Raw genomic sequence first — 19,011 nt, forward strand, 5'->3', positions numbered from 1 at the left:
TTTAGATTTTTTTTTAACCTGAAGATAAAGCATGTTGGCCAGGATGGTCTCAAACTCCTGACCTCAGGTTATCCACCTGCCTTGGCCTCCCAAAGTGCTGGGATTACAGGTGTGAGCCCACTGCACCCAGTCATATTTTATATTCTTTAAAAATTAGTAAATGCTGCATTATGATGGTTTAGATTTTTTTTTAACCTGAAGATAAAGCATGATGATTTATTCTTCTTCAGAAATAATAACATGGTTCTTTCATCCTTCTGTTTTTAGTTCATTTCTGAAGATGGTTTTCTCTAGTATACTCTTATTTGATTGACATAATTTCTTTCATTTCAGACCTTCATGGAGGAAATGACCAGAAAACAGCCTGATGTTGATAAAGTAACAAAGACCTATAAGAGGAGAGCTGCTGATCCTTCCTCATTACAATCCCATATTCCAGTCTTGGATAAGGGACGAGCAGGAAGTAAGCAGTGATCAGTTTCTTTAAAATGTCAATAAACAAGGGAGCTAATTTTATTTTGAGTTATTTGAAATTTGGGGGCAGTTGGTGATTTTACATGAGCACTAGATATCATGAAATGCTTTCTTGAAAGAATACATGTGCTCAAGTCTTGTATAAACTTACTTAAAAATAAAGAAAAAATATACCCAGGTTTCTATATGTAACTTTATTGTCTTAAAGTGTATCTTTCATATTAGCTAGAAGAAAATTGAAAAAATTTACAATAAGAACGGAAATCATCACCCCCTTTGCATTGTCTCATTTTTCTTCTGTTATATATATAACTTTAAAGCTGAGCATAATAAAAATGACCATGACCTGGATAACGTTCATGACTTAGTTGTTCATTGGTGGCCAGCAGTCTGATAGCTTTCGCACATGTTCATGTGACTTCAGGCTCTGTTTACTTCTAGAGCTACTTTAACAACATGACATGACGTTAAAAACAATCATAGTTAGCTTGTAGAAAATTTAAAAGAAACACAATTTGTGTTACATGTTTTATGCATTTCTGAATGGAAATGCATTTTGTGTATTACTTAATTTTTTAATTAAAAAGAAATGATGTCAGAGCTGTTGTAATTACTTATTACACAAGGAGACAAGGTAAACTATTAAGAGCCCTATAGCCAGACTCCTTGGCTGTCTCCAACACTTACCAAACTGGGGAACATAACCCTGGACACGTTACTTAAACTCATTCTGAACCTCAGTTTCCTCATCTGTAAAAGGGGATAATTATAACTTCATTGGACTGCAGTGATAATTAAATGAGCTAGTACATATAAAATGCTTAACATACTTCCAGGCATATAGTTAAATGTTCAAGTATTTCTTGTACTGTAAATCTCAGCTGGGACACTTAACATTCTATATGACCCTAGGCCAGTAATTTTTCTAGGTCATATTTAGCCATTTAGTAAGATGAGAAAAATTTGTTAAGGTCATTGTTTTGTGAAGTTGTTGAGACTTGTGGAAAACAGCCAGAAAGCAAGAGGAAACTTTAGTAAGGCAGTAAACTTGGTTTGAGACTATGCACAGGAAACATGCAATCTCAGTGGAAAATGGATGTGGGCAAAGGCTGGGGTCCCCTACACATGCTGCCATATTTTATTGGCATTTGTGAAGTGTCTTGCTTTGACTCCTGTGACTGCCCAGTGTCTGCTGCCCTCATCTGCTCTCCGTTTCTGCCTTCTTCTCTAGAAAGGACAGCTGGGTTTGATGTAACTCATTGTGAGATAGTCTCACTGGCCTGTGAGATTTCCTTTAACAAACAGGAGGATCACAGCATGCTTCATTGTCATTGAAATGGCATGAATTTTAAGCTGGAAGATGTTTTAAGTGTGAATTTATTGAGAGAGGTTTCCAGTATTTAAATGCCCTTGTCAAGAGATATTTCTTCAACTTGCATGAACAGTGTGTGATCCTTAATAAGGAAAACAGATTTGGACCTTGACATTATACATCATCTAAATTAGGATACTTTTACTTGTACAAACCCACAATTAAGTTGATGCAGTCTTAGCTAGGAGCAAAAAAGGTCAAGCCTTAACACATTTCAGAACCCTGGAAACTGCCATCCTAACTAAAGTTATATCTTCACAGGAAAACGCTTTCCAGCATCAAGCTTGTATCCCTCTGGGTCACAGACACAAATTGAAACCAAAAATCCTAGGGTAAACTTACTGGTGAGCAAATGGCAGCAAGTCTGGCTCCTGGCGTTGGAAAGAAGGAGGAAACTCAATGATGCCTTGGACAGGCTGGAGGAGGTTTGGAAATTCGTACCCTCATCACCATATTGTCATTTGCCCTCATTTCTCGTAACACATTGCCATCGCCAAAATCTTGGTATTTTTTAACTTTTCTGATAATAAGCAAACTCTTGCTATTCGAGTACATTTTTAAATTCCAAAATTAAATACCACAAGTATGTGTGATTTTGTGAAACATTGATATATGGGATTTGGATTTAGGGAATCAATAAAGTAAAAAAAAATTATTATATTTTAACAATCAGAAGCTGATTCCTTAAGAATAAAATCTAACTTGACATAATGTTTGCTGGCCATTCTGCCTGGCAAATATAATCATTGATATTTCAGATCTTTTGATTGTGTGTATTTGATTACCTAAGATTTCAAGTTTTGGATTCTGCAATTGGGAAATTTTTAGAAGCCCTGGGGAGTTAAGAGAGTGGCTGATAGTGCAGAGGGAGAGAGAGCGAAGGGTTAGGTAAGTGCTATTGAGGTGGACCTGCTATCCCAGTGAGCATGACTAGTGGTGGTACTTAGAGCCAGACCACCTTTATGACTTTGGCATTAATCAGAAATTTACAGCGTAAGTTTTTTGGAATTTTATTTGTAAAGATAAATCAGTGACAGAAATGAAATACATTTTAAAGCCAAAATGTTTCTAAGTCCCCTTTGCAAGATCATACCTCTTTTTGAAATGGAAAGGATATGTGTACTACCTAGAGAATCATTTAAAAAGTTATTCATTTGTATAATCTATAATTTTAGTACAACATTAACTCAACCAAAATACCTTTTGTCCTTTTTAGCTGAGAGAATTTGCTAACTTTGATTTTGATATTTGGCGCAAAAAATACATGCGATGGATGAATCACAAGAAATCTCGAGTGATGGACTTCTTCAGGAGAATTGATAAAGACCAGGATGGGAAAATAACACGCCAGGAATTTATTGATGGAATTCTTTCCTCAAGTAAGTTCCAAGACAGGTGACTATAACTAATACAATTTTTAAAGGAAAGAAGCACATTTTAAAATTGTGGGTCCAGTGAACTTGTGTTACTAATAAGGCATTGCCTTATAAGTTGCCTAGGAAGTCACTGCCCTTAAAAAAGTGTTTTTTGGTAAAATCTGTGGCTCTGGATTCAGGAACACTCACTACCTGTGTGATCACAGATACGTTGTTCCCTCACTCCACTGAGGCTGAGAACTTATTAGAATAACAAAGTTAATAATATATGATTCTTAAGGTGTTTTCTGTGTGTGTGTGTGTGTGTGTGTGTGTGTGTGTGTGTATGTGTGTGTGTGTTGCCTGGCATATGTGTAATAGGAAGTCAATAAATTCAAGTCCCTTTCTTTTTCATTCTAATTTACATTCTGATCTAACTTTGTCATTAGTAGGAAATTAGAACTCTGTAAAACTTCTTAAGATACTTATCACCTTCTTGTTTGATGGCCCAATCATTTGTATGTGATTTCCCTGACAGATGTTACTAGATGTCATTCTTAAGGTAAATTTCACATAAATTATTCTTTAGTAATTGAACCATATAAAATTGCCAATGTTAAACATTTTCAACCTAAAAAAAACAGCATTTTATATGATTCACCTAAGTAGTAATTAAAGTTAAGAGTATATATAGCTCTTCATTTGCTATGATGTAAATCAGTTTTTTTAAAAAGGATTTTAACATGTTTGATCACTGATGATTTAACCAGCCACATTGAGATTAAAATGTGCAATTCAGAATACCTTGAGAAAGAACTAACAAGTCACTACTTACCATTGTTTTCAAAATTTTAGAGTTTCCAACCAGTCGCTTGGAGATGAGTGCAGTTGCAGACATCTTTGACAGAGATGGTGATGGATATATTGACTACTATGAATTTGTAGCAGCCCTTCACCCAAATAAAGATGCATATAAACCTATCACAGATGCTGACAAAATTGAAGATGAGGTACTCATTATCTTTCCATTGCGTACAACACTGGTAGTATGTTCTGCCAGGATATCATGCACAATTCGTACAATCATTTTATTTTCACTTTAATTGTAATGTCAAAGTTTTAAGGATTCTACTATGTAATATTAACATTAAAGTAAATATTTCGTCATTGTTTTTGGCAGGTGACAAGGCAGGTAGCTAAGTGTAAATGTGCAAAGCGATTTCAAGTTGAACAGATTGGTGATAATAAATACAGGGTAAGTTTTCAAAATAATGTTGTAGTTCCTTTAAAGGACATAAATTGAAATCTGTATATAATTTGATCTCCGTTGTTTTCCAGGGGTCTTATTTATTTATTTTTTACTTCATATCAAAATTTAATGGTATATGAAACTCTTACGTTTAACATTTTAATTTGTATAATGGTAGCCTGCATTTTGCATATTAGGAAATATCTTTGACATGTATATCATGCACATTGCCTTTAAAGAAAAGTTATTCACAAGAAAATACTCAAATCTCACATATTTAGGTTGTTCCGTATTATTTTATATTTTATTATGATTAGAGGTAAGTTTTCAGATTTCAAACAAGAAAGCTACTCTAATCCAGAACCACAAAGTTAAAAATATGGACTCACTTTAATAAATAGGAAAAAAGAGGATAATGTCTTCTCCACTTGTGCAGTAATTTTTGCTTTTATTAAAAATCTCAATTAACTTGGTTCACTCTCTTCAAAACAGAAGAACAGTGTGACTTCATTACTCTTTCTCTATTTTTTTTTTTCTTTTTTGGAACATCTCTTATATGTAGTAGCTAGATAGGAAATGTGCTGAGTTTCCCCAATACAGTGTGTTACTTATAAATGAAACATTAATTTTATTTTTATACTTCCATATTAAAAAATAGTCATCAATGTATTCAAAACTTTAACTTAAATTTGAAATCCTAAGATTTTCAAAAATATGTGTACAGAAAATAGTCTGATTATTTGGTTTGAAATTGGGACAGATTTCAAACTGGGTGCCTGCACATCTCTAAACTAGATACTACATCCAGAAGCACAGAGTGTGAGTATGTGTGTATGTTCTAGAGTCATACAGAAAGTTTCCTGTTGAACTAATTGTGTCTTTCTTCCATTTTTCATTTTTATCAGTTCTTCCTGGGAAATCAGGTATAAACCAGTGGAATGTATTCTCAAGTTCCTGATGATTTTTTTTTTAACTTTAATTCATAGTCATTAAAGCTTGCCATGGCCAATCTTTCCCATGCTGTCTCCCTAGCTACTACATTGTTGGTTGGCGTGGTGTTTCTGTAAGCGCTATAAGGATCCTTGATCCAGGATTCCTTTTTGCCTTGTGTCTTAAATGAGGAGATTACTTTTAAGCAAACCAGATAATGAATTGTAGCTTGGCTTGCTACAATGTTACAAATGCAATTTTTAATTCTCATTTTTGATAATATGGGCATATATTTTATGCTAATACTCATTGGAACACAAATTTGATTCTCCACACATCTCTGTGTTAGGCTCATTGATGTTTAACTATTTAGGACATACGGTCTACAGTAGCCCAGGAGGATCAGCCTCAGGCAGTGACACGGGAAGACAGAGAGCCAAGAGGTCTCCTTGGCACTCAGCCGCAAGTAACCAGTTCTCTCCAAAGAAGCTATTTGCCATTTGTTCAAAATCACTGATTTTTGGGGATTGGCATCCTCTGAGTAGAAATGTTAACTCCGTGGGCTTTAAGTAATATTCCTTTTGAGGAAAGTTATTGCTGTAACATATGCAGAATCTTAAAGTCACATTTTATGCCATCTTGATCAAATATTTATATTGGCACTTAAGTCAATATAAAATGTTTGCGTTGACATTTAAGTCAGTATGAACTGTCTAGTGGCACTACATCATGATCAGAATTTTGAAACTAAAGACAAGAGATACTCTGTTTTGATTTAAACATGTTCATGAGTTTTTTTTTTTTTTTTTAACTTTATACTTTGGAAACAACCATGCTGTCTATAGTACCTGACCATATTACATTAGATATGACTCTACCACTCCGTTTTAAAGCCATATTACACCTCAAGCTTCAAATTATCTATTACCTTCATTTATTGCAAGCAAATAATTTATTTTTAAAACTTCCATTATTTATGATATAAAACATAAAATGTTACTTTTCCGTCCTTGCAATTTTTGGAGTCAGCAAATGAGAGAGCATCTTTTATTTGCAGAGAGGATGAGAGAAATACTTACCTCAAAAGGTTTTACTCACTGAAAGCACAGTCAGCAACATTAGTCTGTTTTCTCTTGTCTTGTGATTTGGTTATTGGGAAAATTTAGAGAAATTCTGAAGACAGCGTTAGTTGTCTGGAGAATACCTTAGTAAAATAGAAAATTATTTGTATTTATTGCACTTGAAATATCATCTCTATAAGGAACTTTTAGTTATTTCCTTATAACTTTTGAGTAAAATCTTGAACCAAAATCATCTAGTCCCATTATCTGGTTCCTTAAGGGTAATTTTCTTTAAATCCCCTCCTTTCCCTTTGCTTATTAGCAGCACCCAATTTTTTCTAACAAAATAAATCGACACTTTTATTTTTAAATTGTAATTAACATTTCAGGAACAATTATAGGAAAGTTTAAGTCTCAATGTTTAAGAAAAAAAGATTTAGAAATAGTGGTTTTTAAAAGTTTGATGGAAAAACACGAGTTCCTGCTGGTACATTTTACATGCTTTCTAGGTCCTTCTGAGTTTTAGGATCCCGAGGGGTTTGGTTGGTGTTGTTTTTGGGTTTTCTTCTTGAAACTCAATATTAAAACACTAAAAAGTAGCAGATTTTTTTCTACTTAGAGTTTTCTGCTTATCCATAATGAGCCCAAATAAAGTCACAATTGTATGTTACCTGCTTTACAAAGAAGCCATTTATGTTTAATTGACTGTTCATTTTGCTTTCTTGTCTGCTGGGATAACAACTATGAAATTTAGTCTGGTAGTTTTTATGAGTTGGACATGAACCTATTAGAAATGATTTAAAGTATAAAATCATTTCTCACAGGCTTTCAAAACATAAACCTATGATCAGAAACCTGGAATCTAGATATTTATTCAGGACTTGCAGAATTTGTAGCATATCTACATTATTGGAGATCTATTGAAAGGGCAAGAAAAAGATGATTGCCTCTTAGGATCAACAATTATGGTACAGACAACTGTGAGAGAAACCTTTTAGATTTGGCAGCCATATCATTAATAATGTGTCATTGGCTATTCTAATATTACAGTAATCTAAAATGGCATATTAACCCAGCCTTTAACAAATTAGTTTACCAGATCATTAGGGATGCAGAAATTTTAGTTGACTGTAAAATTTGTGCGAGTCATACTCATTTACTTTATTCTTAAGTCAAAACTGCTCTTAGAGAAAACAAAATGAGTTTATAAAGATTTCTCACAGATTTCAGTGGAAAGCAGTTTTACTGTAAGAGATAGTTTTAATGAAGTTTTAATGAAGTTTTGATTCTTTAATGAAGAATCAAAGCTTACTAAATTTTTCTTAGAATCATCTTATTTTAGATAAGCCCTGGGCAAGTGGGCCAATGCTTACTTTCATGGCTATGTTTAATTCCTAGAAACATTTTAAAATTACTGCCTTACTAATATTGTTTCTGTCATAAGAAAGAAAAATACTTTTTGGACCAAAGCTTTGATAGTATACTTGATAACCTTTGTAATCTTTTTTTTTTCAAACTGTTTCCTTTGGGCTAAATCAGCATGCAGCTGTCTAACGCAAATCATTACAAACCCCCTTTTCTGAGATTTTACTAATCGCTACGAACTAAGCAAGAAATTAAAGTCGGTTGCTTTAGCTACTGCAAATTGCACATCATCCTACAGTTTAGAATTATTATTGACAACTAGAGGTTCTTTCTTTCTTCACTGAACAGTTTGGAGACTCCCAGCAACTGCGACTGGTCCGGATCCTGCGGAGTACTGTGATGGTTCGTGTTGGAGGTGGATGGATGGCACTTGATGAGTTCTTAGTGAAAAATGATCCTTGCAGGGGTAAGGAGATGCTTATCATGATAACATCATGAAAGTATTTCAATTTTGTATTATTTTCCAGCACCAAAACATACTGGGCATAATTTTGGTCATTTATTCCAATAGTGAATGTTTCACATTGGTCTGTCAGCCTAAAGTTCCCAAAGAACCTGTGGCAGTCATGTAAACCATGTTCTTCTCATTTTTTTTTTTTTCTTCTTCTGGATGAATATGGTGGGCAGGAAATACTAGAATCCATTTTCTTTAGGAGACTTTTATATCTATGATTTTCCAAACAATTACACCAACCAAGGAAAGGATTTTGTCTATTATTACATAGCAAAGTAAGAGAAAAGAAAATTGAGGCGATGAAGACTGAAAATACTGGATAATAAAAGTTTAAAGGTCAAAGTTTTTATGAAATGAAGGGCAGGTGAGGAAAGCCGTAATTAAAAAAATGTTTAAATAATAATCCAATGCTAACTTGACTCTTTGAAGTTGCAGATTAGAACATTAAAAATATAAACATATAATACTATAGCTCTCTACATATCTTCCAGCCCAAGTCCTAAGTTAGCTTTTAGTTTTTCTGTTTTCAGATCCTTCTGTCAATGTTTAAGTTCTTAACCAATTTATGTCACACGTGGTCATTTGATTGCAATTTCTAATTAGGTACCATTTACTCAGTAGGCCCATTTTTCTTCCCCTCCCACTCCCCCCAAAAAAACCCAATAAAATTGTTATAATTTTCTTTAACCTGTGAGCTCACTGTAATCCTTTTTAGCAAACAGCAAATGTTCATGTCAGTGCTGCCTCCTTCGGCTACCCAAGTGGGAGCCCAGGTTTCCTCCTGTAGGTCCTCTTGATTTTGATGATGGTGTCACCATCTGGTACACATAGACATATCAGAGTCATCAGGCTTCTCTGCCAAGGCCACCATGGATTGTTATACAATCATATTGCAGTAACCCTGCTCTCTCCTGACCAAAGACACACCTGTGAGAGAAGTAAAAGAAGAACAAAAGCTCCTGTTTGTTGTATATTTTGAAAATAATGTAACCTAAGGTGAAATGCATCTCCGTTTATGAAGAAATCAGAACACATTGTGTTCTGTTGGGTTGCTTACGAAGGTTAGCATGGCTGTGGCACAGTCTTCCAAATACATTTTTCTTATTGAGCCAGTTCTTTGAGTGCTTCTTTTCCTGATGCAACTTTTCTTCTAAAATGTGTGCTAAAGGCCGGATCTGAGCACCCTTTGCATATTCAACTACTGTACTTTGTTTTCTTCTTCTGCTAACAGTATTCTTTAATGTGATTGGTATCCTGTGTCATTTTTTCTAGTTCATCATCATGGGAGTAAAATGTTACGTTCGGAATCAAACTCTTCAATTACTACTACTCAGCCTACTATAGGTTGGCAACCTCTCTCTTTGCCTCTCCCCTCTTTCCTTTTCTCTTTCCTACTTTTCCATTCTTGCTTCAGTCATTTGTTTTAAAATAACATGCTTCATCCATCGCGTATGGCTTAACTCATATCCAACTGAGCTGGTGCTTCCAAATTTAAAGTCTGAAAATTTGATGCACTTTGGTTGTGTTACAAATGCAGGTGTTATAAGTGATCAAACACATGCTAACACGTTGCTCATCGGGTTCTTGTGGAGTGTTCTCCCTGTGCATATGTGTTCGTATGAGTGCTGCATCACTGATTACCTCACAGATCCTTGGGTCTGGTGTTTGTTACTGCATGTTGGTAAAACAGTTTTTCAAGGCATAAAATAAAAATACTAGCTGCCTCATTTAAGTGAAAAACCCAGAAGTTTATATGTTGTCATCATGACTAACAAGCCATCATTCATTCTGTGTAATTATATTGTTTAATTAATCCCAATGTTGAAATACTGGCATTCTCTTTACGTCAATAGTACATGCAAAAGACACAATCCCTGCCTTACTGGTCTGTCTTCTCAGTGTGGTGAGAGGGTAATGAAACCATGTGGGCATCAGTAGCTGGTGGATTAATGATATTTTAGCATGAGCTTTCCATTTTCATGCTGACACTTTCTTTAATAGTGGTTATTCTTGCTGGTGTCTAGTGTTAGAATAAGCACACTTTATTTTTTCCTCCCCAAACTCACCTGTATCCAAAAGGAATGCATTGTAAAGGAATGCATTTAACTTTTTGTTATGCTGAGTTGGAGTTGGCATGGCAAAAAGATGTTCTTGAAATTCTCAGCGTGATCTCTGGTGCCAGGTGGCTGTTCTTCCCATAAACGATTGAGCGCCTCTTCTTTTCCTTCTTTTCTTTGTGTGCATTGTTGTGTGTGTGTAAACCAGCCAAAGGAAGGACAAACATGGAACTACGTGAGAAGTTCATTTTAGCAGACGGTGCCAGCCAGGGTATGGCTGCTTTCCGACCCCGAGGCCGAAGATCCCGGCCATCATCACGAGGCGCTTCACCCAACAGATCCACTTCTGTGTCCAGCCAGGCTGCACAGGCGGCCACCCCACAGGTCCCTGCCACCACCACACCCAAGGTAAGGCTCAGGGATGAAGACTTTTCCTCCCCCTTTGCAATCAATTTCCCAAGTAGACTTTTGAATGTTCTATTTAGGGCCCTAGAATTTGTAGGACCAGCTGTCTCCATTTGTGCACCTTCTCACAATATAGAAAATACAGGATTTTTTAAAATATGTTTTTGCCTAGTGCCTCACATAGAGGTGATCTATTTAGGGAGCCTTTGTGATCTTCCAGACTGATTTTTCTCTTTAAAGCTTCATTCATTTTTTTGGTGTGTATGATTTGCCATTGGATCTTTCCACTGATTTAAAATTGTTATTATTCTTACTGTGAAATGTGACTCTTTGCTATGAATATCTCTTTCTGTGGCTTTGTTTTTTTTATCTGCTATCCTTTTCATTTGATTTGCCATTGTTCCATACAGATTCTCCATCCTTTAACACGCAATTATGGTAAACCATGGTTGACAAACAGCAAAATGTCAACTCCTTGTAAAGCAGCAGAGTGCTCAGACTTTCCCGTGCCATCTGCAGAGGTATCGTAAGGCCCCAGAGTCCAGTCTTAACAGTCTCCTTTAACTGAAACTATCACCCACTAACATTGCTTCACTACTCCCTTAATATATATACTTTGACAATCCTATGTCTTTTTATACACTTCTATAAAATAAGTATCAACCCAGCAGTTCTTGGAAGATGTGAGAGTAAAGGGTTAACAGAAAAGCTCGTCTGCAGCAATTTAAACAGTGTCAGTTTGAGCCAGTCACTCCTGCAGACTACCTCCTTTTTGTTCTCATTCATACTTAGTTCCACTTTTATCTCTTGGGAGAGTAAAATATAGTAGATTATATCCAGACTTAAGTAAAATTTCTTTTAAAGCTACTAAATATACTAGATATAATGTGGGCAAGAAGTGCAACGCATTCCCTTCAGATGGGAGTAAAAGGCAGTATCATTTGCAAGAGAATCACTGAAAAGAATGTTTACTGAATGTTCACTGTGGCCATGGTCCTTCTGAATGTCTGTTACATTTATACCTGCCCCAAAACTTTGGGCGGGTGTGTCATAAGCTCTCAGTATCAGTGCAGGGGGTCAGAGAGAGGCTTAGGTATGCAGAAAGTTATCTGTCGTTTTCAACAGGTAATAAATGTATGGTTTTTTTAAAGATTTTAATCACTAAGCATGCTCTAACTTTTTAATATGGCATGATTTATGGGGAGAAGATATTTAGGTGATATAAAATTTGCCAAGATAACTCATGTATCAGGTCATTTACATTCAATTGAAAATCAACCATATATCTTCTTAAGAAACTTCACTGTAAAACAACAGACATAGGCACAAAATAATCAGATATTTTATTAGAATCCAATAATTAATGGGAAAAAATCCCTAAATACCTTTTCTTGAAATTGAAGAAGGTATTTCACCTTAATTATAAAGGACATAACTTAAAGGCCAGGATCCTCAAATAGAAGTAATATAATAACTTTTAAAAGCCCCCTTATGCTTTTCAAAACACTTTCTTGTCTCTTTCTTAATCCTCACGTTAATAGTAAGTGGCAGGCAGAGAAAAAAATGTGTTACCTTCATGACTTCATGGAAATCTCATTGCTGATAAGTGGGAGAATTGGAACAAAAACAACCTATTCTTTAGCGTTTCCTCATTTCCTCCTCTTCATTTCCCCAAGCCCCTCATTTCCACCCCTTCCCACCAAGTGGGCGATGTTAGTATTATATATTACCTCTAGAGATGTCTGTCAATTATTATGGATCTATTGTAGAAAAAAACTGAGAAAGGTTCAAACAACCTTAAGGGACATACTAACATTTGCTTTAAATATTGAAGGCTATGATGCTGTGTTCAAAAATTTTTTTAAGTGGATACTCTCTCAAATTAAAGTCTGAGTAGTTATTTTGACTAGTGAAAAACTGTGTTTCATTTCAAATAACCTGATGAAACAAAAAACACCCAAAAAACAACATGTTTCTATGGGAGGGACTGTGAAATAAAATCAAAACAATCAAGAAGGCATTCTGAGAAGAATGACTGTGGTCTTTCACGGTTACGAATTCTGACACCTTGAGTGATATGTTTCATAATTTGTGTGTTCTTACTCCCTCGTGTTGCTGAGATTCTTTTAAGTTAGGAATTAGCTAGATCAGCATTGTCAGATCTTGGGCAAATCATGTCCCTCCTCAGGCTCTAATCTTTCACATTTTCAAGGTTATGATTAGGTGAGTGTGAGGATTAATTGTGGTTATGTGTGTGAAAGTATTTTGAAAACTTGAGCATTCTGTGTATACAAATCACATATAAATACTACACTTAAGTATATGAGTAGTATACACATATGTAGATAAATGACTTAATAAAAGTAACTCATGTATCAGATGGTTATATTTTAAGCTAATAAAGGGAAAATCAGTTGTTTAAAAATATGCATGTAATTTGTTTCAATGCATTTCCTCCAAATAGTTATCTGGCTGTGTGTTCATCGAGGAATATTATATTACATCCCTTGTATTCCTCAAGATACCTGGTTTTTTTTTTTTTTTTTAACTTTAGGAGAATTTTTTAAATGTTGTAGTGATCTGGAAAAAGTGCAATGATTGCATAATAAAATCTCATAGTTATGATTGTTTTAGACATTCTCTACAAACTCATGTAAAGATTGTAAAAAAAAAAATTCTCCACATGTTGCCTAATATTTTGTCTGTAAAGACTGTAGAAGTGATAGAGGCAGGAAGTGAAGCGATATGATAGCAAGTTATTTAAAAATCACTTTTTTTCTTTTTGCAGTTAAGTTTATTTAAATGATGTACGTATCCATTATGTATTTACTTATCAGTCTGTCTCTGTCTCTGCCTAGCTCCATAAAAGCAACGGAGGCAGCAGCATATCCAGGCACAGCTTTTCTCTGCTCCATGCCCCCTCTACGCATGGAGTCACCATCTTTTTAGCAATACACCATTACCTCTGTAACATTCACTGGCAGTCTGAAAGATCCTAACACACTCACCGTTTAATTTGTCTTTTTCTCCTTGCCATCACTTTTATGCTCAGTTGGGGGTCTCCATTTTGTTTTCTCTTCAATCATGAATTCATATTGTTTAGAAAGTTGCTTTTGAATTCTTAGAAAGAATAAGAAATTAGAAGAGAAAATTAAGTGAGAACCCCATGCCTTATTTAATTGAAGAGTTTCTCCCCCTCCACCTCCTAAAGAGGAATAGTAGAGAGTTTCCACCCATGTGTAAAGAAGTGGTGTCAGTGGAATATCATGGTGCAGGAGCAGTATTTTGAAATGTCTTGTCACTGGTTAAATACAGGGAACGCCAATACAAGGAAGCAAGCTTCGACTTCCAGGATATTTATCAGGGAAAGGCTTCCACTCTGGGGAGGACAGTGGCTTGATAACAACTGCAGCTGCCAGAGTCCGAACACAATTTGCTGGTGAGTGTGGTGCCTTTCTTTTCTTAATGGCTTTTGCAGCATGGTCATCTGAGGATTAAAGTCCCTTTTCCTCCTCATTGGGGAAGAAATTACAAATTGACCCTCAGGGGGTCTTAAAATGATATGTAGCCCTGGTCCTCCAAAAGTCAGGGATAAAGTGAGTCATGGGCACAAGTATCTAAAAGTGTCCAAGAAAGATGAAAGAATTACTATAGAACAGAAGAAAATATACAGTGGTATTCTACCCCTTCAAGCTGAAAGGTCTTGGCTCTTCTACCAGCTCAGAGATTGCAGAGGGCCCTGTTTTGGGGTGGTTGGAAAAACCCAGCCACACTGAACCTCACGCCAGTATATCTCACATTGCTTCACAAAATAGCGAACCTACTAATCTCTGGGTTCTGAGCTCAGCAAGCAAGACGCCTCTTTAAAGTTTCCAATCTCCTCTGTTGAATTCCTATATTCTTGGAGTTACCTATTCTCGGGCAAGACTTAAGCCTGTCTTGTTTGTTCTATGTTTGCATCACACACATCCCTGGATACATAATTTAAACTTTAGAAAGCACAATCTTAAAGGATAGGCATATTCCTTATGTCTGTTTGCAATAAATGGAATCCTGTTTTAAGTAGGGAAAGCTGCAACTTACCTTTTAGATAGAAATCTAGGCTTTTCTATATTATGTCTACTTAGAGTAAGCCTGCATCATACTCTTGTGTAATAGGGAAAGGCCGTGAATCCAAAAGTGTTTTCTGAGTGCCTACTACACACCAGGGAAAAAAGTTAAGATTAAAGGTGGCATCGGGTTTCAAAAATTGGTTGCAGATGGACCCAATAATAAGGGTGAGCTGCCTCTACCTTCTTTCCTCAGATTCCAAGAAGACTCCCAGCCGACCAGGAAGTCGAGCTGGAAGCAAAGCTGGCAGCAGGGCCAGCAGCCGCCGAGGCAGTGATGCATCAGACTTTGACATTTCAGAAATCCAGTCCGTGTGCTCAGATGTGGAAACTGTCCCCCAGACACACAGGCCTACACCCCGAGCAGGTTCTCGGCCATCCACAGCCAAGCCTTCAAAAATCCCCACACCCCAGAGGAAATCACCTGCCAGCAAATTGGACAAGTCCTCAAAGAGATAGTGCAATTGGTTCTACCAAGGCCCTTCCTTGAGCATTTATTATTTAAGTTTGAACGATGTAAAATATGGTGTAGAAATTCTTGTGAATTATTGCAAGAGGCGAGTTTAAAATTCTGCAGATGGCCTTATTTGTGTATTTGTCTTTTTATTTTATCTATATAATGTTTTTGTCAGATATTCTGGGGTTAAAATCACATCATATGTGAGGAGGAAAAGTTTAACATGAACTAACATTTCTGCACTGTTTAACGTGCAGGGCACACACTAAACTCAGTTACTGTACCTACAGGTAAGTCTACATCCTCTCTGACAGCCGCAGCACTACATCAATCCCTGACGTTAAGGATACCTCATGACATTTTCCTCTTTTTATGGAAACTCTGAGAAGCTGAATGATACATGCAGGGGATATTTTTTGAGATGATTTAAATGTAACCCAAAAGATGGAAGACAGAAAGACAAACACACCCACACACAGTCTTTGCAGTATCTGACGGAGAACTCACAGGAAGTTACTTCAAGCACTTGCCAGTACTATGATATTCAAGTACCTTGCAGCATTTCTGTGCCATTGCTTTCAGTGAGGCCAGAGGCATCCTGGATATTAGACCTATTATACTGTAAGAATATAAGTATAAAGTGCATTCATATACATGTGAGGTTTTCTTTTGCTTGAGTGGACAGTAGCACCTGTATCATTGAACTCATTTTGTATCAGAGCAATTTTGCTTGCAGAAAGCTATGAAATAAAACATGTCCCTTAACTGCATTGCTATGGAATTAATTTTTTTTCCCCAGGGAAAATTAGTGTATTTTTTTATGAGCAATATCAAATTTGGAGTGACCAAAAGATACTTAAAAATGGGTTTATTTTGATTTCTCATCTGAAATAATCATGTTCTGGTATTATATCTATCTATATTTAATAAATATATACATTTTAATTTATTATGTATACTCACATACTATAGAAAGATATTAGTATGCATTTAATAAAACATATTCACTTGAATATATGGAATACCTGATTATTTAAAGTGAACTTCTTCTATTATTTGTTTTAAATAAAGGTTATGTGTATGATATATGTTTACTAAGAAACAAATAGGCTAAATTTGGGGGACATCAAAAACGGAGTTATAATAATGTTAACCACTCATTCAACAAATATTTCTGAGTATCAGCCATGTGCCAGCCATTGTAAGTGACATGAGACTCTAAGATTCCTGCCCTCTCCTCTTCAAGAGGGAATCAGTTAATCACTAAAAAGCAAGGGATGTGTGGTGGGATTACAGATTTAATTAAGGTAATATAGTAGTATTCTTCTGGCCTGTATACATTTAAAAGTGAAATTGTAAAATTTTCCTAAATATGAAAACAGTATCAGATATCCTCAGAAGGATGGCAGATTGTTATTTTAGGCATAAGGGTCCCAACATTCTGCATAACTTTGTGAATTTGCCTTAGCAAGTGTCAGTGACGGTGTTCAGATTCAAGGGAACAGTATTACATTTTTCCTTCTTGGCCTTTTTAATGGAGGCCAACACTGAAGAGCCTGGAGTTTCTACTGGCATAAATTAGATTTTTAAGTAATAGTAATCCCTTCTTTGTCCAGGCATCGGTCTCAGGTGGGAGCCCTTGATGGAAAGGGTAATTCTAACCTATGAGATCACATGCTGTATAGTTCATGCATTTGATTATTAACATGTCATCTTAGAAGGCAATTGAAATTGTTTTTATTCCTTTAGTGCTTTGCATATGATCACATTTCCACTTCAAAGACAAATTTAAGGCAATGATTTTTATCTCAGTCTGTTTCAATGCTACCCCTCTGAAGGAGCTAGGGATTTTTCTTTTTAAGTGGTAAAACAAGCTTTTTGAAAAAGATAAGTGGTTTAAAATAGAGAAGTCTTAAGGAACTGCTCCCAGTTATCAGCATTTGCCCCAGGTGAGCTTTCCAAACTTTGACATGATGCCTGCTCATTTCTTTCCTCTTGCGCTAATAGTCCCAGAGCCTCAGGCTGACATCTCCAGCGTCCTCTTGTAAGTTTCAGTTAATGTAACAGAAACCTCTTCCCCACCCTACACACATTCCTTCTCTTTTCTTTTTCTCTTTCTCTTTTTTCATTTTTTTTTTCTTTAAAAAACAGAAGACTAGAGAATCTCAACTCTAAACATCTTAATTGGAAAAATTAGATCTTAAGCATTAGGGAAGTTGAATTGTGGACTTTTTTTGTTTTAAAAATCAAAGCTCCTAATTCTCATGTACTGCTACCTTCTTTGGAAATAGTGGACTGTCCCCTTTGATATCCATGCAGAAGTAGATGGGCCTGGCCAAGTCTCAGATATAGGTGGGAGAGTTTGGGAAGTGCCCCATGGCTGTCCGGGATTGACCTGTAGAATGAAAAGGAGGGGGAGGTGAAGAGAGGATCTTGTCTCCTTTTTTGGATCATTTTAAAACTTGCTTTCTGTATTTGTAGTGAGGAAAATTGTAATGAGATACAGTTACCTATTCCTTTTTGACAAGGTGCTTTGAAATGTGTGTTCTTTATTGTTAAATGGTGATCTGATACCACCAAACAGTACATTTGCCAGTGCCTGCTTCTCTGTGTATGTCTGATGCCACTGCCACTGGGGTCCCACAAAGAAGGCAAAGACATTTGAGCTTTGTCTTTTAGTATAATACTTTAGTAACTAAGGTCCTTACAGTCATGTTGGGGATTGACTTGTCAGTTACCAAAAGCTGCTTGGAAGTGAATAGAGTCAAGGACAGGGCAGGAAACAGTTTGTATGACTATTTGAAATAGCTGACTTAACCTACCAAACTCTGCAGCTTTGGTTGATTTTATGTAACCCTTACGTCTATGTAGATGTTGAGTGTCTAGCTAGGGTGAAGTATAACAAAAATAGGTTTCTTTTTTTCTTGCTACTAATTCTCATGTGCTAAGTTAAGAATATATATAAAGCAAAGTGTGTTAAGGGAATTTAATATTAGTTTACCCACATTTTTATCGTACTTCATTATTGCAAATTAAAAGACTTCATCAGAGAAGAAAATAAAATAGAGGTTAAAAAGTTTTCAACAATTTCCCCCAAATAAAAATAAAACATTCTTTTAGAATGTTACTAATCTTAAAGTACAGCTATTTTTGCCCCAGCGCAAAGACTAGGAAATGTAGTTCCCACAGTCTTAGACTCCAACTTCTATGCCAATGGCCTCTAGACTTCTTGGTTGGAATCTTCTTACCAGTAAAAGTTTTTTTGTGCAAACACCTCCAATATATGTATATTTTTTCCAAGATATTATTTGCACATATTTTATCATTAGCTAATTTCTCAGGGCTCACTCTAATCTTAAAATTTATCCTAACAACATTGGTGTACATCCCTAGTTCAGATAGTCTTGACAATTATTTTGGCCAAGTTTTTGCCAAAACAGATGAGACTCTTTCTGGTTTAACTCCTGGTGTGGCTGGGTTTTGCCAAATCAGATGAGATTCTCTCTGGTTTAACAACTCATGTTTAACTCCTTTGTTCTAGGAGAAGCGTTGTCTCTGCCATTTTTCTTATTGCTTGTTTGTTTCTTGCAGTATAAGCATCTTAAATCCATGGTTCTGTTGCAGGGATCTGTCTAAGCCTTTTTGTTGTTGGTGGTGGTGGTG

The 19,011-nt window shown here is 35.9% G+C and overlaps 1 protein-coding gene across 4 annotated transcripts in view; it reads left to right on the forward strand.

The window, feature by feature from the left end:
* DST (dystonin) overlaps positions 1-16,361 on the forward strand; it is a 496,305-nt gene extending 479,944 nt beyond the window's left edge. For all 4 annotated transcript variants that reach the window (XM_011960180.1, XM_011960181.1, XM_011960182.1 and 1 more), the window contains 11 exons: positions 334-463; positions 2,108-2,271; positions 3,063-3,225; positions 4,057-4,211; positions 4,382-4,456; positions 5,356-5,373; positions 8,155-8,272; positions 10,586-10,785; positions 11,193-11,303; positions 14,098-14,221; positions 15,088-16,361. In XM_011960180.1, the coding sequence (XP_011815570.1) occupies positions 334-463; positions 2,108-2,271; positions 3,063-3,225; positions 4,057-4,211; positions 4,382-4,456; positions 5,356-5,373; positions 8,155-8,272; positions 10,586-10,785; positions 11,193-11,303; positions 14,098-14,221; positions 15,088-15,350 (1,521 nt within the window). In that variant the 3' untranslated portion in view covers positions 15,351-16,361. The remainder of the gene's footprint in view (positions 1-333; positions 464-2,107; positions 2,272-3,062; positions 3,226-4,056; positions 4,212-4,381; positions 4,457-5,355; positions 5,374-8,154; positions 8,273-10,585; positions 10,786-11,192; positions 11,304-14,097; positions 14,222-15,087) is intronic.
* Positions 16,362-19,011: the final 2,650 nt, after the last annotated feature.

This window comes from Colobus angolensis, unplaced genomic scaffold (genome assembly GCF_000951035.1).
Source record: "Colobus angolensis palliatus isolate OR3802 unplaced genomic scaffold, Cang.pa_1.0 Scaffold51, whole genome shotgun sequence".
In the NCBI taxonomy this organism is placed as follows: domain Eukaryota; kingdom Metazoa; phylum Chordata; class Mammalia; order Primates; family Cercopithecidae; genus Colobus; species Colobus angolensis.